Source organism: Misgurnus anguillicaudatus, chromosome 13, assembly GCF_027580225.2.
Source record: "Misgurnus anguillicaudatus chromosome 13, ASM2758022v2, whole genome shotgun sequence".
Taxonomy (NCBI): Eukaryota; Metazoa; Chordata; class Actinopteri; order Cypriniformes; family Cobitidae; genus Misgurnus; species Misgurnus anguillicaudatus.
Window position 1 is genome coordinate 31,619,476 of NC_073349.2, and position 21,521 is coordinate 31,640,996.

The 21,521-nt window shown below is 34.8% G+C and overlaps 2 protein-coding genes and 1 long non-coding RNA gene across 7 annotated transcripts in view; 1 reads left to right on the top strand and 2 right to left on the bottom strand.

Moving 5' to 3' along the window:
- The window catches only part of btr32 (bloodthirsty-related gene family, member 32), a 31,452-nt gene extending 28,505 nt beyond the window's left edge, over positions 1–2,947 (top strand). The window contains exons 4-6 of the mRNA XM_073875622.1: positions 307–439; positions 2,061–2,087; positions 2,254–2,947. Coding sequence (XP_073731723.1) covers positions 307–439; positions 2,061–2,087; positions 2,254–2,807 — 714 coding nt within the window. The 3' untranslated portion in view covers positions 2,808–2,947. The remainder of the gene's footprint in view (positions 1–306; positions 440–2,060; positions 2,088–2,253) is intronic.
- A 316-nt stretch (positions 2,948–3,263) lies between these two features.
- Positions 3,264–14,748, bottom strand: tgm1l4 (transglutaminase 1 like 4). Of its 5 annotated transcripts, XM_073875618.1 has the most exons (16): positions 14,140–14,748; positions 11,467–11,558; positions 11,328–11,380; positions 10,648–10,704; positions 10,198–10,389; positions 9,079–9,330; positions 8,863–8,981; positions 7,709–7,816; positions 7,421–7,598; positions 6,876–7,014; positions 6,599–6,791; positions 5,670–5,823; positions 5,082–5,366; positions 4,842–5,002; positions 3,632–3,768; positions 3,264–3,540 (listed from the first exon to the last, which is right to left on the bottom strand). In XM_073875618.1, the coding sequence occupies exons 4-16, from the start codon at positions 10,700–10,702 to the stop codon at positions 3,396–3,398; spliced, it is 2,118 nt and encodes a 705-aa protein (XP_073731719.1). In that variant the 5' UTR covers positions 10,703–10,704; positions 11,328–11,380; positions 11,467–11,558; positions 14,140–14,748; the 3' UTR covers positions 3,264–3,395. The 5 variants fall into 5 exon arrangements, with proteins under 5 accessions (XP_073731719.1, XP_073731718.1, XP_073731722.1 ...); XM_073875617.1 differs by lacking the exon at positions 14,140–14,748 and having other exon boundaries at positions 11,467–11,937; XM_073875621.1 differs by lacking the exon at positions 14,140–14,748 and having other exon boundaries at positions 10,648–10,715; positions 11,467–11,937.
- Positions 14,749–16,356: 1,608 nt separating this feature from the next.
- LOC129430832 (uncharacterized) lies at positions 16,357–20,669 on the bottom strand. The gene is made up of 2 exons (XR_008639655.2): positions 19,722–20,669; positions 16,357–18,966 (listed from the first exon to the last, which is right to left on the bottom strand). It is a non-coding gene; the product is annotated as an uncharacterized lncRNA (long non-coding RNA).
- Between the last annotated feature and the right edge of the window lie 852 nt (positions 20,670–21,521).

Sequence of the window (21,521 nt, forward strand, 5' to 3'; positions counted from 1 at the left end):
AAACTCAATTTTCTAGCAGGTGTTACAACAAACCCTCTGTTTGATATAATGAACCTCAACTATGGGGTAACGTTTGCACTCCTGTAACTTTTAGTGTAATTATATGACAACAGTAGATCCCACAAACAAACTTTAAGTGTTCATTTGTAGTAGAGATGTGTGTGTTGAGTAAAAAAATTCATCTAACTTAAATATTTTTTGAATGATAGAACCAAAGCCAAAAAGCGTTAGTTTGTGCCACGCTCTCCCTACATCATTAAACATCTAATCTTCTGATAGATTCATTCCTCCTCTCTTCTGTTGTAGATTTATCCATCTGTATGTAAGCCAGTGAACATGAAGAACTGCTCTGAGATCAGTCTTGATAGTGCCAGTGTGTACACTGTGACAGCTCTCACTCAACTTAAAGAGACTCTAGATCACAAACTCGTGCGTACTGGTAAGTTATGAATTAACATCAGCCAGTTTTCTTTAACAATGTATGCATCTGTAGAAAATGGTCCCTAGCTTTCACTGGAGCAGTTCCCTTTATTAAGGTATAGTATGTACCATTTAAAGTACAGTATGTACAGATAAAGTATGTGGGTTAGGTTTTTTTTAATTGTAGTCACATTTTAATCTACATCTAGGCCCTTGTAGGATTTAAGTTTAAACTTGTTACACCAAAAAAAAAAATTTTATAGTCAAAGTAAATAATAGCTAGCCATTTCTTAGAGTGTATATTAAATCCAATTGAAGCTGTAGGTACAGTATTGGTTAAATGCTGTTGATTACCACACACAATTATTTGTTCTTTGGTTAAATTTCGAATGTAAAAATGGTACACGCACAAAAGTGGAATAAGCAACTTGAAAATGTTTAAAATATGCACCCTCCTAATGTGTCTGTGTTAAATACATTTAAAGGGATAGGGATTTAAAGGGAAAGGGATTCACTTTAAAATGAAAATTCTGTCATCATTTACTCATCTTCATGTTGTTCTACACTGTAAAAAATATCTGTAGAAATTACAGTATTACTGTGTTTTACTGGCAATTAGCTGCCAGTAACTTACCGTAGATTTTACATTTATGTTATTTACTGGCAACATTTTGTTCAAAGTTAAATGAACATGAAACTTTTTTAGACTTTATCTTCTATAGTAAGTTACTGGCAACCAGCTGAAAACTTACAGCAATTTTTTTACAGTGTACACATGGTATGGTATTTGAACTCCTTTAACGTTGTTGTAGATCAGCTTGTTGGTTGTTCATTTTTATGCCAATTATTATAAGACATATTAAAAGGTTTTCATGGGAAATTAGCACTTATTATTATGTTTCTGTGATAAATGTTATGCTTTAGTTTGTTATATTTTCTGTCTGAAAGTTGATTCACATATCTAGCTTTCTTAAAGGGATAGTTCCCTTTAAAATGAAAATTCTGTCATCATTTGCTCATCCTCATGTTGTTCTGGACCTGTATGAATTTCTTTTTTGTGATGAACACAAGGGAAGATGTTTTGAGATATGATGGTGGACACACAGCAGTAAGTGACCATAGACTTCCATAGTAGAAAAAATTATTTTGGAAGTATTGTGATAAATGATAAAGAAAATATTTTGATAAATGATGGTGGTACCCATAAAATTCCATCATTTTTTTTTTTATTCCTACTATGGAAGTCAATAGTCACTATCTGCGGGGTGTTTACCATCATTTATCAAAATATCTTTTTTTGTGTTCATCAGAAAAAAGAAATTCATTCAGATTTAGAACAACATGAGGATGAGTAAATGATGACAGAATTTTCAAAGCATAACATTTATCACAGAAACATAATAATAAGTGCTAATTTCCCATGAAAACCTTTTAATATGTCTTATAATAATTGGCATAAAAATGAACAACCAATAAGCTGATTAATAATAATGTTAAAGGAGTTCAAATGCCATGAGCAAATGGCCTCTTAGTTTTAATTAATATATACAGTATAGATGTTTGTTTTTAGACAAGTTAAATTACATTTAACCCATAATATTTTTTTAGAAATAATCTCTTATTGTCATTTGTGTTTACAGTGTTGATGAGGATGCAGCAGTTTGCAGGTACAGTATGTGATGTGAACATGTTCTTTCATATACTCCTAAACACACATAAGATTTATATACTAACAAATCACCTCCTGTAAATAATACACTGTAATAAATCTTATACACATCACTATCTTTACATTCTGAAGTTATGATTTATTTATATTGTGTGATCTCTCAGTGGATGTGACTCTGGATCCTGACACAGCTTCTCCTAAACTCATCCTGTCTGATGATGGAAAACAAATGAGACATGGAGGCATTGAGCAAGACCTACCAGATAACCCAGAGAGATTTGATACAGTTTCAAATGTTTTGGGAAAGGAGGGATTTTCATCAGGAAGATTTTATTTTGAGGTACAGGTGAAAGAAAAGACTGCCTGGGATTTAGGAGTGGCCAGAGAATCTGTTAACAGAAAGGGAACGATCAAACTGAGTCCTAAGCAAGGATTCTGGACTGTGTGGCTGAGAAATGGAAAAGATTATACAGCTAATGCTGGTCCCGCTGTCTCTCTATCTCTGAAAGTGAAACCACAGAAGATTGGTGTGTTTGTGGATTATGAGGAGGGTTTGGTCTCCTTTTATGATGTGGACTCCAGCTCTCATATCTACTCTTATACTGATCAATCCTTTACTGAAACTCTCTATCCATTCTTCAGCCCATGTAATAATGATAACGGTAAAAACTCAAACCCTCTGATCATCTTACCTGTGCGCAAATGGATGAAAAAATAAGACGCTGAGAATAAGAAAGCGTTAAAGGAAAATATCACCCAGAAATGACATCAATAACCCTCATGTCATTCCAGATTAAACATACACTGGTTTTTCTGGGGAACAAAAAAGAAGAATTTAGTTTGGTCTACAGACAGCTTTTCGTTATCTGTATAAGTTACACAATTTAAATGTTCTGTATGTGCTGCACATGTGGCAAAATTGATAATAAAAAAAGACTTAAACTTGACTCTTATACCACCTGTCAAACATTTCCTATTGCCATTAGTTTCTATACAAACATAAAAACTGTTTGCGAGCGGGGCACAACTGAACCAATAATAACCAGAAAACCTCTACAACACTTTAAAAAGAAGTGACTTAAAAATTCAAATCTTTAATACAGGCACCCAGAAGCCTTATGTGCATCGTTAAGATTATAAACATAACAGACAGAAAGTGTGATTAATCATGTTAGATCTTTATTGTTGACAAACTTGCTAAGAAATGTAAATATCGTAATCACAAATAATGTGAATGATTTCTCAGTGTGTTTAAGTGTCATTCAGAGCAGAATGCAGAACAAACCGTATTAAATGTATTTTTATTTTACTGTTGTTTCACCACAATATCAGCAACTCCATGAACCTGAGTGAGCTGACGGCAGTCCATCGATGCCAGAAGCTTCTGAGGACCGGAGGACGTGGGGACAAACTTCTCCATCAGTGTAACAGTCGCAAGCTTTTCCACATCACTGACAGACCAAAAGAAAATCTTTAATACTTTAAAATATCAAATCAACACATTTATTACACAGTACATCACAGTTAAACTGAAGGTCTCACCCATATGTGATCTTTCTGACACTTTGCATTCCCAATCCTTCAATCCGGAACAGAACGTTCTTCAAGACCTGCTGCAGTGGATTCTGGAATGATATCTTAACCGTCAGCTCTTTACCAATCACAGCTTCTCCTACAGGCTGAAGAACAACAAACATAAACAATCAATCAAACAATCTGTTGGTATTTGCAAATATGGAAACTGCCATGTGTTGGTTGGGTTATGTGTTTGATATTAGGTGAGAAAAACATTTACATTTCCATTAAATGTAAACGTCTTACACTAACAATTATCCATAGACAGGATTGGGCAAGTACTCTGGTGCACAAAGGGCTCCAGACTTTAGCCAAAACCAGTTTTTAAAACATTGCAAAGTTTTTTTATAAGTATCCTACTCGCGACCTGCAAATTATGAATTTTTTTTAGTTGTTATTTTATGTTGAAAGACGAGTCAATTGCGAGCCCACCAGTGTGCAGTTGCAGATTAAGACATGAGCAGCAGCCCAGGGTGGCATTTTGCGGGTGAGCAGCAACACGGGACACCTGTGACAAAAAAGTGGAGCTGACCATTAGCGGCTGACCTGCGATCAGTAAGGAAATCTCTATGGCTAATTTTAAAGAAATCTACAGTAGTAAGCTATATATTTTGCTGATATTGTACCTTTTGTTGTAAATTGAGTCTTTTATTATTGAAAATTAGTCAAGGGGGTTGTATGATTATTTAGTTCTTATTCTGAAAGTTTGATACATTGTGCATTATGGTGCAATAAAGGCATATAGAGTTAAGTTTATATATTATCAAAGTATTTGTCAGTAATACAGTTATTTTGGGGAAAATGTGAATAATGCATTACCTAAAGGTTGATTCAAGGTGTGTGCCTAAATTTGTTGCTTGCGCTCTTAAAATTTTCACTCAAGGGCAACAGTGCCCCTAGTAAAAAAGTTAGTCTGGAGCCCTGTGATTAGACCTTTAAAATATTTGGAAAGGGCACTTCAACATGGTCACCCTCGGGCACTACATTGTGCTAATTTGGGCCTGACTAAAACAAAATCTGTTTTTTTCTATCAGATGTAGGCTATGTGAGTTAATAGGTAAGGAATAATTGGCGACGGTCCATTTAATTATTTTAAAATAATCCACACTCAAGGTGGTCATGTGGCATGATTCCCAACCAATCAGAAATCGAGTACTACTGACAGTAATCTACTCACAGTGATGATCAGATCTGGTGTTCTCATTCTGAAGTTAAACTGCGTGGCCAGAATCTGTTTGGTTTGGTTGACTCGTCCCGTGACGGTGAGTAAGAGAGCTCCCTGACCCACCAGCTGATTCATATACTCACGATACTGTAGGATCCATGGGATGGATTTAACTGAGGAACACAAGAGAATGCTCCTGTAATGACATAATGCTTGATTTTAATCAGTTTTTATGAATTGAGCGCTCCTCACCCTCCTGAGGTTTGAGGATGACAGAAACTCGTTCCTTCTTCAGAGATGTTTTCATGACTCCTGTGTAATAAATCACCAGAACCTCACACAGAAGTGTTGTGCTGCGCTGAACTGAACTTTTGTTCTTCAGGATCAGGGTCAGTTTGGCATCAGTACCGATACGAGGCCCCGCCCCCTCCATGTTAATTTCAACGGTGACATCATTGGCCGTGGGGAAGGGATAGACCATTGGCTTAGAGCCGAAACGACTGGCTGTTTCTACAGCGATACGCTCCTCTTCTGAACCTGAAACATGAATGAACAGATAAACATTGTTGCTTTAACAGTAATATAGTATATGTGAACATTTTGACATGATTCTGATTTTTAGAAATGTTTCAGTCTGAACAGTCAGATCATAAACAAGGACAATAAAGTGCATATAATCATTGAGTGTTTTGAACACAGTATATGCATAAATGTGTCAATCTACCATAAACAATATAAATACAAATCCGTCCTATATATTAATATCAGTTCAGGGAAAACAAATGAGATTTATGTGTGCTTAACAAAGCCTTTGTGTCTACATGGAGATGTTTTGTTTACCCTCGGGGTATTTGTAGAGATGTGTGATATCGGTACGCATGTCTGAACCCACAGCTTTGGTGCTGATGCTCTGACCGATTGAATTTGTCTCCACACTGACCTGAGAGAAACTTCCATCAGCTTTTCTCTGCCAGAAGATTTTATCACTATTCACCTAAAACAAATAATCAGCAACAAATAAAAAAAACCTTTAAATGTTGACTTCACAAAGACAGAAAGACAGAAAAACAGGCAGATAATCAAAAAGTCACTGTGTTTTCTGGGGAATCAGCTGACAAATTACTTGTAGCTGATTCTACTAAACTCTTAGAAGAGTCATTTTTTAAAGAGGACTTATGATGAAAATTTTACTTTTTTCATGTTTAAGTGCTATAATTGGGTCCCCAGTGCTTCTATCAACCTAGAAAATGTGAAAAAGATCAACCCAGTAACTTAGTTTTGGTAAACCATTCTCTGCAAGCACGTGAAAAATAGGTCATTGAAATTTGGCTCCACTTGTGATGTCAGAAGGGGATCTTATTATAATAATACAGCCCCTTAATCTGCACTATCCAATCATGGCACAGCCATTTAGTGGAGAGAAAGAGAGAGAAATAGTTGACAGCACAATTGAGTTTCAATTTCAACAAACCGCCATTATGGCGATCAGTGTTTGCATTATCAGTTCATTTGCATTTTAAAAGACCCAACCAAAAACAGCACATTTGCTCACACCTAAAAAGTATCAATTTTAACATGTTTTAATAAATTATCTGTCAGGTATTTTATGCTAAAACTTCACATATGTACTCTGGGGACACCAAAGATTTATTTGACATCTTAAATTAAGTCTTGTGAAATGTCCCCTTTAAAAACACATTGAGACGGCAGATCTGTGTCTTTAAAAGTGAGGTAGAACAAAGATTTCGTGTAAAGTTAATGAGACTCACTTCAGCAAAGACAAACGGTGTGTCGTACTTTAAGTTGACGAGTCCATTACGGACAGCAAAGACAGATGACGGCCCACAGCGATAGAAACCCTGACTGGGCTCTTGAGGGGTTGAGTCCACCACCTGCCACCCACCGTGACCCACCGGGAGATCCGGACGAGTCATCCACGACTCATTCCATACATGGAAGTTCCTGGAGAGAGAGAGAGAGAGAGAGAACAATAAAATAAAACAATAAAATAAGACCTTGTGGTCATATGTGAGAGATTTATCGTACCAGACTGAATCTTGTGTACGTTCTTTAATGACCTCCAGGTTCTCGTCAATATAAATGTCTGTAGTTAAGGAGAGGTCTGCGTCATGGGCGGAGTTAAAGTTGGTGACACAACGGGTAGGAATTCCTAAACATCTCAACACTGACAGAGAGAAACAAAGAAAGAATAGAAATACTGAACATCAGAAATATATGACAATTAATCTTAAATCTATGCTTTTCTGCCAGAATTTGCTGCATGATGTTGAAGTTGAATGACAGCTGTCCTATTACTGTATATGTCACCAGGTTTCTCAGTCATAGTGGTTCTTAAAGTGGGGGTGCGAGATGATGCCGTATACATTACATTAATTTATCATAAATTCTCTGTAATTAAAGCTCTGAAACATATCTACATTGTATAATTTATGTTTTGTTTAATTCAAATGTTACTGTAAGTTTTATAATGTTTTATTTCAGATTTTGTTTGCATCATACCCAGAAGGGGGGGGTCGCATGCAGAAAAAGTTAAATAACCACTGTGCTGAACAACAACAAAAGTATCTCACCTGAGTTAGTGACACCAGCGTAAACCCAACACTGAGCGTATTTGACAGGCGCCCCTGAACTTTTATAGTATTGTCTCAGGATGTCTCCACTGCCGCTCCAGGCTGTCGGTGCGGTCCCGCCCTCAAAACTCTCTGACCACTTACCTTCCAGCACACCACGATCATCATTAGAGTTAACCTATCACAGAGAAAAGGGAAATATGTTTTTACACATCACATTTTGGTTGCAGTTCGATTGATTGATTGATTGATTGATTGATTGATTGATTTATGAAGAATGTGACTCACAAGAGCAGATATAATTCTGCAGACATTCACAGGATCTCCCCACGCTGTCACAGATACTCGACCTTTCTCCAATACAAACAGAGAAGCTTCCAGAATATCCTGTTCAAACTAAAACAAAACGAGTATATAGTTTGAAAACATGAGAGAACAAGAGAGATGAATGAATAGATGGATGGATGAATGAATGGATAGATATATGGATGGATATATGGATATATAGATGGATGGATGGATGGATGGATGGATGGATGAATGGATAGATATATGGATGGATATATGGATATATAGATGGATGGATGAATGAATGGATAGATAGATAGATAGATAGATAGATAGATAGATAGATAGATAGATAGATAGATAGATAGATAGATAGATAGATAGATGGATGGATGGATAAATGGATGGATAGAAATACAGATGGATGAATGGATGGATGGATATATAAATGGATGAATGGAAGGATAGATATATGGATATATAGATGGATACATGGATGAATGAATGGATAGATGGATGATGAATGGATAGATATATGGATATATAGAGGGATACAAGGATGAATGAATGGATAAATGGATGGATGATTTATGGATGGATGGATAGATAGATGATGGATGGATATATGGATATATAGATGGATACATGTATGAATGGATGGATATACGGATATATAGATGGATACATGGATGAATGGATGGATAGATGGATGGATGAATGGATGGATGGATGGATGGATATATAGATAGATGGATGGAATTTATGGATGGATTGATGGATCAATGAATGGAAGGATAGATATATGGATATATAGAGGGATACATGGATGAATGAATGGATAGATAGATATATAGATGGATGGATGGATATATGGATATATAGATGGATACATGGATGGATGGATGGATGGATGGCTGAATAAATGGATAGATAGATATATGGATATATAGATGAATGGATGGATGGATGGATGAATGAATGAATGGATAGATATATAGATGAATGGATGGATGGATGGACAGTTTTTTTATGTTTAAGGATCTTTATGGAACCAATCAGACAAAAATGATTCTTCTATGGCATTGTGAAGCATGTTTATCCTTCCAGATTTAGATCAGCTGTAAAGACGATCACTGTCATGTTTATGATCTCACCTGAGCAAAGTTCCATGTTCTGGTTCCAATTTGCTGCTCAGTACCGTAATAAATTCTGCCCATGTTATTCAGAACATACTCTCTCCTCTCAGCCTCATTATCTAAATACACTGAATCATCTGAGAGAGAGAGAGAGAGAGAGAGAGAGAGAGAGAGAGATTAAAGATATAGTGTGATTTCAGTAACTGAACTGAATTTGATTTTGTGTGTTCATACCTTCACACCAGGGGTTGAACAGCAGGTAGAAGTCATTGTTCTTGCTGTACGGGTAAATCAATCCTCCCTTTGGTGAATACGTCACCACACAGATCTTATACTGACCAATAGAAGCGCTCGCTGGAGTGTTGACTGATAATCTAATCTTTGTGTCTTTCTGCTCCACAATCTTCATCTCCCATCGGTCGTCTTCCAGTTCATCCACTAAAGGAACTGTGACACGAATCCCTCGAATATTCAGATACGTATAATCTGTGTTATATGCATACACAAAACAAACACAGAGAAATGTGAGGATTAAAGAAAACAGATCATTTATTACAGTTAAGGTGTGTCATTTCTGAGCCAATAACACAATAAACGCACAAAAAAACACATTGATACTGGGCTGGTCATCTGCCTTCATGGTTTTGCATTCTGGAAAGTAACATCAAATGTTTGTGACTCAACCATAAGTATGAAGAATATAGTTAAAGAAGTAAAGAGGAATTAGGAGGGGTGGATTATCTGGGGTTATTTGTTATCATAATGAGTCTGGCCCGAATCCAAACCCAACATGACTCATGAGACACAAGAATGAATGAATAGATTCTGCTGCCTGAATAAACAAACTTTAACACATAATTGATCTAACCGTTAAAATGTTTGTTAATTTACATTCATCTTACTTTTTCTTTACCTTTCCCTCTTTGTCACAAAATGAATTTAGTACTCAAACAACATTTAACATAGAAAATATCACAAACAACAACAACAACAACAACAACTGCATTTTCCAGCGCTTGCTTGGTCAAAGTTTTATGGGTGAGAGATGAATACAGAATTTAATTCAACTCATCCCCCAAAAAGTCTGCTTCTGATATCATTTCAGCATTGCTTTCAATAGTAACTCAAGAATCTAGTGAAATAGTGAACTCAAAGTTATACTGCGGTAATGAAGGGAAACTAAAAAACTGTACAGGAAGAATAATTTTTAAGCAAGGCAGACACATTGGACATGTTCAGTCATGACAAGTCATTTAAAGTTTTGGTATTAAACTGCAACAGAAGGAAGTATTTTCATATAAAAAACACTGTCATCCTTCATCTTTAAATGCATGCTGTATTATTCACACTGACCTAACCTAAACTCCATCTGCAGTCGGTCAGATTTAGGATTGAAGGGTCGTGAGAGGTCGATCCACATTTGAAAGGTTTGTCCTCTGCGGATGATCAGTTTATCATGAATGTAAGTCTCTGTGTGGTGCTCTCTGCGGTTCGGTCCATCTCTGGATTTCAGAAGGTCAATAGAACGGACCGTCAAAAGTGAGTCTGGAAGATAAAAACACAGACATACTTAAACTCTAAAAATTAACTTATTTACATTTGTATTACTTTAACACAGCATTACATTTTAAATCTATATTGAGTTTGACTTTCTGTTGAAAATTTAATTTCTAGTTTAATTCTTATTGCTATTACAATGAACTACGTATGCAAATCTAACAATGTGCACAATTATTAACATGTCAGTCTGGAAAATAAGAAAATGTACAATGTATAGACCACACTCATCCTCATCTTCCTCACCTGTAGCACTAGACGCAGACGCGCTGACTCCAGGACCTCTGGTAGGATTTGACATCTCTATAATCACACTGAAACCAGTTAAACACTGATGATACTTGTACTGCATGTATATCCAGCTCATAAATATGAGAAATATTGAAGTAAAAAACACCACAGTTATAGTAAAATAGAAGTGTGTCAGTCTGCATTTGTCCTCTATTATATTGTGATGTAAATGTCTACGAATCTTAAGTAGATGATTATTATTAAATCATTACGAATAATGTTGAGTAATCATGACAGTTCTTTTATAAAGAGCTCATAATAAAGGTGTGTGTGTAACGCTCATACATTAATAATGCCCTGTGGGACCGGTGCATCTCTCACACACTTTAATATCATTACATGATTCAATTCAAAGATTAGAGCTCAAACAAAACCTCAACACATAAGTCACATGTTGTAATTTAACTAAACTCAACAAAACTGCACAAATAATTGTTTTATAAAGTCATAATATTTAATGTTAACACTGTCATTAGGCCTTAATAAATACTGCAACTGAAAATGTTTAATAACTTTCAATAATAACATTACAAACATTCAATGTAATGTGCAGTATCTGAGAAAACAATGCACAATAAAAATGCTTCAATATATATACAGTATTTGTTATATAAATGTTTGAAATACACCATTACCTGTGTTTCTAAATTTCTTTAGTTGGCCAGACGTTGGTAAAGATCTTGGACGTCTGTGAAGTTCAGATAAGCAGATGTTTGTTTCTCTGTCAGTATGAAGAAGTATGAGGATCATCTGGTCATGCAGATATATATTTACCTGTGCGTCGCTCCACCTCCTCACGAGAGGCGACAGGCGTAAAACATTCGTTGAGTTTCACAGCCCGACGCACCTGTCTGTGTGTCCAGATACTGGAAATGATTCAATACAGATGATGATTAATGAGATAACAAGAGTTATTATCCCAAAAGTCATTAAATTCATCAGATAAAACTGCGGCTAAATGGTAAAGCCATTAAAAATCTGACACACAACACAAGAACACACGGCTGCAAAGAATTTGTGTCAATATGTGATTATTAAAAGTAATAATAATTAGTAGTAGTTAAGTCAATGTGTTTGCATTGAATAAAGAGAGCAGTAAGGAGGGGTGGAGTGTGTATGTTGTCATTTGTCATAATCAGAACTCTTTTTGTTATGCTGTCATCACCTGCAGTACACTTTTAAAACAAATGTGTTAAAACAACATATGTTGTGTTTACTTAAGGACACACATTTAATGTGTTGTCTTTAAGACACATCTCTTTGTTATTTTTTGAACAACACAATTTGTGTTGTTTTAACACATCCTGAGTTGTCCCTTTAATTTACGTGAACACAAAATCAACACATAATGTGTTAAAAATGAACACATCCAGCACAGAAGGGTTAATCAAAATATATATATATATATATATTTAAAAAAAACATTGTTATGTTGCAAAGATGGCCAGTATGATACCAGAATGTTTATATTAATGACTTGTTATATTAGTACAGATGTGAAGTCATGAACAAACCAGGACATTTAGTCACCAACATAACAGGTTATAAACATTAAAAACAAGAGAGAGATCATTGAAATATCTCTGAGATTGTACCTGACAGCTTTTGTTGCCTTAGGATAAAAGCAAACAAATCTTCAGAAAGTTTTTCAAATGTCAATGTTGTTTATTTCATGAGGCACAAAAGATCAGAGTTTAGATCAGAGGCCTATCATACACCTGGCGAACAGCGCGATCCAAGTGTTTTTTGCTAGTTTCAGCCCAACGCAGTTATCATTTTTACATGGCCCGCCACATTGTTTAAACAGCAAATGCATTTGTGCCCATTTGTGTGCCCATGGGCGATCTGGTCTGAAAACGAGGTGTGTTCAGTCGTATTGTTGGCGCGTTGCTATTTTGAGTAAATTAAAATAAACTACTCCAACTAAAACCGGCTCTAACGTCTAAAGTCAATGGCGCAATTGTTTTTGTTATTTAATACCAAAGTGTATGTAGTTAATAATACACGCCTATAAACAAGACCGCTCATACACATGGACGCACAGCAGCACAAAAACGTTTTTAAATATAAAAATAGAAAGGATTAAACGTAAAAGATTATTATTGTGTTTCTTGGACATAAATGAGGACCGATTACAGGATTTTAGAAGGCGTAAAGAGTTGCTTCACCTGTAGCCTGGTAAGCAGATTTTTTGGTTTTAAAAAGTGCAAATATTGCATTTATTTTGAAATGTTTTTAAATGCTACCCTATGGATTTATTGTATATGATGACTTTGTACGTTTGGATATTGTGAGATTGTAATATTTCTCAAAACAATCAGGGCGCTGTCCCAGTGTTGAGACGGCTTTCCACACATTTGTAAATTCTTTATCTCTTGTTTGTTACAAATGAAGAGTGTCATTGCAAAACGAAATCTTGTTTTTTTGTTGTGCATTCCAATTAATATCAATTCAACTGCAGTTGGTTTGTTTTGATTTAAACCTTCATAACTTAAAAAAATACAGCTAGCACCATAAAACAAAATAATAACATGATAACATAATAATAAACATGTTTTGACAAAAATGTTAGAAATGGATTTATCTGGTTTTGCAACAAAACTCTTTTTTACTGATGCAAACCTTTCTAAGGAATATTTGTAAATTATTCTTAAAAAGCTTTACAGTGATCATGCATCATACTTTATCAGCTTATATTACTTATTACTCCGTGACTGAAATAATTACTTTTAAAGAGAACCAAAGCTTTAATTACACAAATAACCATTTCAATAAATAAAACAATGCAAATTTTTAACATCAGTCTTAAACTGGTGGTCTTCTTCCTCCGCTTACAGTTATTCCACTTACAAACTCCACCATCTAAATTGGCTTGACGCGAGCACACGTGGCTTTTAAAGGGGATGAGACTCTCATTGGTTTATTGTTCGTTACACTCAAAACGCACCCATTACTCATTACGAGAATAGGAACAACACTTTTAGACTGTGTGCTAGGCGCAAAAAAACATTTTTCCCGTCGTTAAATTAGCAAAAGTGGATTTTGGACACATCCAAAATGTGCACTTTAAACCCTGCACTTAGATCATTAAATTAGGGCCCAGATCTCAAACTTCAGATCTAAAGTTCACAGTAAAACATCTGCAACAACTGCAAGGCTTCTCTGAATTTTGCACACACTATCAATATTTCAGTCTTGTCCTGTGTTAACAGTAAAATCAGTAAAAAGCAGCTTGTCTTTTTAAAATAAATATAAAAATGTTTCACATGCTTTTTAATAATATTATCTAAATGTTTAATCATAGTCAGAAGTCTTCTTCTATAAGTCCATTTCAATTTGTGCTTTTTATGATTATAAAAACTACAGTATCAGATTTAATTGATTCTACTGAAGAAGCTGAGTAAGAACAATTATATTATTATTTCCTTGTCTGGTCACAAAACACACCTGTATTTGAAAATCCAGAAACCCGACTGAGTCACGGTCACCAGGAAACTTTGGGGAAATTAATGAAATTAAATCAACACATTTCTATGACGATGCAATTATAGTTGTTATGAACATCACACACCTGACTGAACACAAAAGCGCAGATTCCAGTATCCTGATGCGGATGAATCAGTAACAGAATGAACCAGAACATCTCCGACATCTCCCCAAATCACACAAAACATCAGACACACAACTCATCACCACAACATTATACATGCATAAGCGTAGCATTCACTTGTTTTTTTAAATGTTTATCTTAAATATCTTCCGGTAATGTTGTTTAATGACCAGTTATATGTTTTATATAATGTAATGTTTAGATAAGTGTAAAATAATCTTATGTACTTTGGACTGTTTGTGCAATGTCTTTTGTAAATATTAATGTAAATGCAAACAATAAGTTCAAATTTATTTTAATTCAATGTTTAATGTCTGTGTGTTTGTTGAACAACTCAACACATATATGAAATATTCTACACTTTCTTTACCATGCATTTTTGTACACTGATGTATATATATATACCTGTACATGTTTCTGCTGAACACAAACTTTGGTGGTTATTATGAACAACAATATATCCTCCTGAAAAAAATTAAGTGTTAGGGTGGTAACAAACACATTGCAACAAAAAAACATGCTTATTAGAATTTTGATTCAGTGTTTTTGCTATTTGATTAAATTTTCATATTAATTTTTTTTTAAACTCATTTTTGTTTTCAATTTCATTTTCACCACACTGTGCTTTTAAAATTTATGAGTTATGACAGTTTTTCATTTTAATTTCATTGTGACTTTAACTTATAATAGCATGAATATTGTAGTAATGTGTCATTGTCCTAATAAAGATGAAAGAAACAATTCAGTTCAGATTCTTAAGCTTATAAAAATGAATGTCTCGATTGTGGGTTTTCATTCCACCAGAGGGCAATCTTTAAAAGAAAACCAGAAGATAGATCAAATCTGTTCAAGTAAAATAATGTTCAAAATAATCACTCTTAAAAGTTAATGCTTAACTTTAAACCTTTTATTACTAACCTTACTATTATAGCATATTGTTGATCTTTGCAGTTCAGGGTAAGATTACTAAAACTTTTTTTTTTTTACACTTTTTGTACTTTTCCATGATACGTCTGGTATTGCATTGACTAATACTGTGCTACTGGGTCACCGCTTATGTGCAGATTCAGATCTGAACCCTGAATAAAATCAAACGAAAATTAAATGAGCTGCCTTATTTGGAAGGGTCATGAATAATAATATCGAGCTCTGCTCTGATTGGTTGTTTTACAGCGATGCTCATGTCAGTAGCTCACATTAAGTAAACAGACCTTATATGCTTCAGCCTCATATCTCGTATTCACAAGAAGATACAGATTTTGAGGAATAGTTCAATGTTTGGAGATTTTGGACCTGCAAAACATAACTTCAGAACTTCAGGCTAAACGCTAACATATAGCATTAACTAGCACAAAGCAACTTTGTTTATAGCATTGTAACAACATTTGGTGTTATGTTGAGATTTGTTTTCTAGCAGTCTTTTGCATGCATGAGGTTTATAAGAAGGAGGAAACAATCGTGTTGGAGGCTCACGATATGTCAACCCTTACCAAAATGGTTTTACTACAATTAAAACAAACAAAAAAACATGATTACTGCAGTAAAACCACGGTCAATATAAACCAACCCAGAGATCAGAGATTGACATGAACACAATGATTTAATTATCTGTCTCTTTCTAACATCTGATGAACCGCAAACCTGACGCTGCTCCTCACATACGACATGAAGATGAATCTCCAGACATCTGTCTGTTATCACTGCATACTAATGAGATAGAAAATCATTCATACACAGATGAAGGATGATATGATGGAGAGGAACTCAATGAAATAAATTCAACAAACTTAACAAACTACACTAACAGCACTGTAAGGGAACAAGAACTTTCTGTGGATCTGACAGCATTAAACTTGAACAGATGATTTACACCTAATACTATTAACTATTAAATCTAGTCAAAACATATTGACCAATAATGTTTAAAGAGTCAACTAACTTCACAGCAGTTTTCTGTGAATGAGGCTTCGGTTATTACAATGCAATAAGAAATAAACAGCAATACAGAGCTTTGTATGAAGTAATGTATGAGAAGAAGAAACACTGAGAATCTATTTAGTCATGTGATCTCAACATATCTTTCATCTTTAAGGGACATCAATAAGAATAAAATTGCACCATTATAAACTGCTGTAAACTATTTTATTTCATGTTTAACATCAAACACTGTTGATTTAAGAATGACAACGACACACAGCGTCTCTTCAGAACCAGATGGACAGAAATCAGTGAAGCTGTATTTTTAAATCTATCAGTTAATGACATATAACACGCGTGATTTCTGTACACAGCCTGTCAAACATCAAGTGAATGAAAGCTAACAGCCTAAAAACACACACACACGCTGTTACTGTACACATCATACATGTAAAAACCTGACTGTCATTACATCAACGCTTAACAACCTTTTAAAGCCAACCAGCATGCACAATAACAGCACATACAACTATTAACAATACTCTCAGGAAAAGTTGAGTTTCCAGTGATTTTGGTGAAGTAACACATTGAAGTAAACAGTGTTGGAGTGTCGCTGGCTGTTGAACACACAGTGAGATATCAGTGAGGTTGTTCAGGTTATGAATCTGAAACAAACTGTGTATGTGAATGATCAGATACTGCATTACACTTAACATGATGTATATTACGGCTGTTAACAAGAGCTTCCCTTACGAAAATTAACCATGTTTTTGTGGTAAAAGTATAGTAACCATGTTTTTTGCAACATGATCTGGCAAGTCGAATATATATATTTGTGTCCAAGGCACGGAATTCAGCTTTTTTTCATGCCTTGAGCATGAATGTCTTTTTCGTGTCACTCACACATATTTCTATAAATTTGTTTGAATGTACTTTTGGGTTAGGATGTACTTTTATGTATTGGTTTCTACATGTTTTTCTTACGCTTTTAAAACTATAAAGGTGTAGTAACCATGTTTTTTACAACATGATCTCACGGCAAGTCGTGTTATAGTCACAAAAAATTTGATTAATTTATTTGTGTCCATGGCACGAATGAAACTCACAAATGTCTTTTTCGTGTTACTTGTACAAATTTCTATGAAGAGTTTTTGGTGTCCGTAACACAACTTTATTTTTCATGTGTTTTATGTATTGTTTTCTTTTTTCCCCTTATTTTTAAATCATTGTGGCTTGGGGTTAGATTTGGGGTTTGGGTTAGGATGTACTTTTATGTATTGGTTTCTACATGTTTTTCTTCCGCTTTTAAAACTATTTTCATCTGGAGTTGAAGTTAAGAGTTGGGGTTTGGGTTAGGATGTCTAAAATGTAACAGAAAGTGATTCCGACCCCAAGCAATAATTGTAAAAAAAAGGAAAAAACTAAATATAAAATGACGTGTGACTTCAGTCGTGCCACAGACACAAAAAACTATTTATAGAAATTTGTGCAAGTGACACAAAAAAGACATTCGTGCTAAAGGCACAAAAAAAGCTGAATTTCATTCCATGGACACAAATAAAATAATCAAAGTTTTTGTGGTAAAAGTGTAGTAACCATGTTTTTGGGTGTATTGATTACTATTAGCAAAACCATGTTTTAACTTTTGACTTTTTAGGTTTTAACTGTAATAAAACCATGATTCATTTCCGTAAGGGTTGATAGATTTTCTAGTTTATAGAGGATTTGTGTTATTAGTCAGACAACTAGCCAGCATTCATCTTTTTTCTCTATATTTACTATCTTATGTCCCTTATGGAAATGAACCATGTTTTTAATACAAAAAAATCATGTTTACTGTAGTAAAACCATGGTAACGACAAAATAACCATGGTCTTTGCAACCATGGTTTTCAAAAACCATACCATGCTTAGTTTAATATTAATCAATACACACACAAAAAACATGGTTACTACACTTTTACCACAAAAACATGGTACATTTTCTTAATGGTAGGGCTCCCATGAAGCTGTACACATCACCAGATTAACTAACTTTAACTTTTAACCATAAGTCAGCTTGAGTCTTTTCAAACTGTTACTGACACTAATGATGCTGTAATGCTTCATGTGAGAAAGCAAAAACACATATTTGTGAATACATTCAGACACATTTGAACAATATTTTGCAGTACGGCTGTATCTGTAAGTGTTTTCCTTCTGCAGTCTGTTTAAAGCCTTACAAACTGAAATCTAACACACGACAAAGAAATGAATAAAACACTCTTTGGTTTTGTGATCTAATCTCTTGTCTTTTGGATTGTTTGTGGATGTGCATCCATCTCGATTACAGTTTCACATTAATTCATGATGATGCATCGTTGGCAAACAGGGTCAATATCTTGTAAGTGCTGTATTAGAAAAGTGACCTCTGTGAATGCTACAAAATCCAATGCATTGGGAAACATTGCAGAGTCGTGTAAAATGATCTTAAGAAGATCTTTAAAAAGTTTCCCTCAGATTTCTGCATTTGGTGTGAATAATCTGTGTGATAGACGAGTACAGATGCAGATCCATCAGATGCTTGATCAATATTTCAGTGTATGAACCATGAAACAAACTCATGATGTGTGTGTTGTGTGTTGTGTGCGTGTTTGCTACATCTTTAAATGGACAGGCTCTCAGTGGGTTTAGGTTTGGTACGGTTTATCTCTGATGGGTTTATGTGAGTCCGATCTCCTCCAGGACACTGCGTGGAGTTTCAGCTTCCTGGAAGGAGATAAACAAACACTCCAGGATCAAAGCATCTGTTTGGCTTTAACATTTACCACCAAACACTAAAGACATTTATGATGATAAATGAAGGCTTACATAGATTCATCAGCTCACTCAGTATGATTTAAAACTCTTATTACACAATCATTACTGTTCTCTTATATAGGAAAATATTTTTTTTCTGTATACAAGTGAATATAAAGAAATGCAACACGAATAACTGAATCATTATAATGAGTCAAACATTATTTTAATATATATTTTAAGAAATATTGTATAACACACACACATCACAAACATTACACAGACAAAACAAAAGATTCAATTCAAGCCGACTTAAGAGGTGAAGTCCTTGTGTTTTACCCCTAAAATGTGTGTTTAATACTTCACCCAAACATGACAACTCCTCACATGTGGATGAAAACTTAAATCTCTCATAAGAGTCATAAAGATCTGATTTAACATTAATAAATAACTACAGATTTGTCATTTTATGCTGAAGGATTATTTTATGACTAGTGTCCATGATGTTATATTTATTCTATATATTTGATATGGGGGGGGGGGGTATTGTCACCCCTCCGGGCGCAGCAGGTTTATTTGATATCTATGAGGCACACGGAGATGAGTTGAGCAAAATTTATCCTGCGAGATCTGAAAATAATCATCATGTGGGTTGAATGTGCAATGACTCACAGATGACAGAAACACACAATGACGACAAACACGTTCAAAAACACTCAACTTACTTTGGCATCCTGAACACGGCAGAGACAAAAAATAGGGGACAAAAAGAAAAGAGCATGTAAGTGGTCAATATTTAAAGGCTTTCATTTACACTCTTTCAAATATGTCTGCTTTCAAAGAAAAAAGTTTATTATGTCTGTAGAAAAGCATCTATGCATGTGTTTGAATCCAGGACACAGCTGAAGAACCTGTCAAGAACATGGAGAACCTTTAAAGATCACACACAACATCTAAGTGAAAATTGGACGATCCACACAAGGAATAAAGTCAAACCTGATGTGTGTTGACAGTACATTGTGGTGGATTTACTCCATTAGGGCAGCATATCGACTAATCACAACTAATCGGTTGCAGAATAATAGTATTTGTTTCCCACACATCTATAGAGTACCCACACCTTAGTTAACTTCAAATTCAATGACCTTTCAAGGACTTTCCAGGTCCGATTCCCTCAAAATCAAGGACTAAATGTGGGGACACATTTCAAGTGAGAGCAAGATTACATCGTCTTTTAAGATACATTGTTGCAGTTCCCTGTAGAGGGAACGTGCGCTGCGTCACTGTGGTAAAACTTTGGGGACGCCTCCAGGGGTAAGTGCGTCTGAATGTGTATATCAAATTTAACCAATGGTGAGGCTTAACGACAAAGACAGGGTGACACGGGAGCCAGGAAGTATATCGATATCTGAAATATTGCCAAGGACGGCGTTACAGGGACGCAGGAAGTATGGCAGACGCAGCGTCTCGTTCCCTTCTCAGGGAATAACATTTACATACATAATCAAGACATTTTCGTGTGTCAAACACAACTATGCAAAAAAGCATTTTGGTATGAATCAACATTCGGTTACAGAAGATATAAACATTTAAAGTGAACAGTTTAGCACGTGTGCTTAAAAAGTCTAGAATTTGTATGATATTATCCTACACTACACACGGAATAATATGGATTTTTTTTCCAGAAAACTTGCATAAAATAGATTCAAGCGCTTTCAATGACCTGTATCTATGTATGTAGATTTTCAAAAACTTCCCAGGCCATTGAATATTGTTCCCCAGATTCACAAACTTTCAAAGAGTTCAAGGACCTGTGGGAACCCTGCACATCATATTTATGTTTAAAATTTATGTATATATAAATGCACACACTTGCTGTATAATTAAAAAAAAATAATTTACGTATATATTAAGTATTTAAATGTATATATAAATTATATGTAAATATATAAAATGTATATACTTGTATGTATATTTCTTAAATATATACATGCATGTGTGTGTATTTATATATATATAAATACACACACACAAAATCACTACACAATACACAAACATATATGATGAAAACAAAAACTTTTGCAAACGATTAGTTGCGATTGTTATGCAGCCCTCCTCCATTTATTACATTCTGATTATAGATTATAACATTTTTGTTTTATTTATTTATTAATTACACATATTAAAACATATGGTACATTTGGAGTTGTTGAAATGTCTTTTGGGCTCAGTACTCTTGTGGTAAAGGCACATCTGGATCATGACACTGACTTCTCTTTAAAGATCATTTATGATTTCTGTGCACCAAAGACTCTAAATGAAGACTCTCTTGTGTTTGGCCCCTGCATGGTGAAGCCCAACAAATGTACAGCATTTATCTCTTCTGCATTGTTGAGATTAACTTTACATAATCACACAGATCAGGGGTCTCATTTATAAAGTGTGCGTACGCACAAAAACGGGGCTGGAAACGTGCATACACCAGTTTCCACGCAAAGGTTGTGATTTATAAAATAACAAACCTA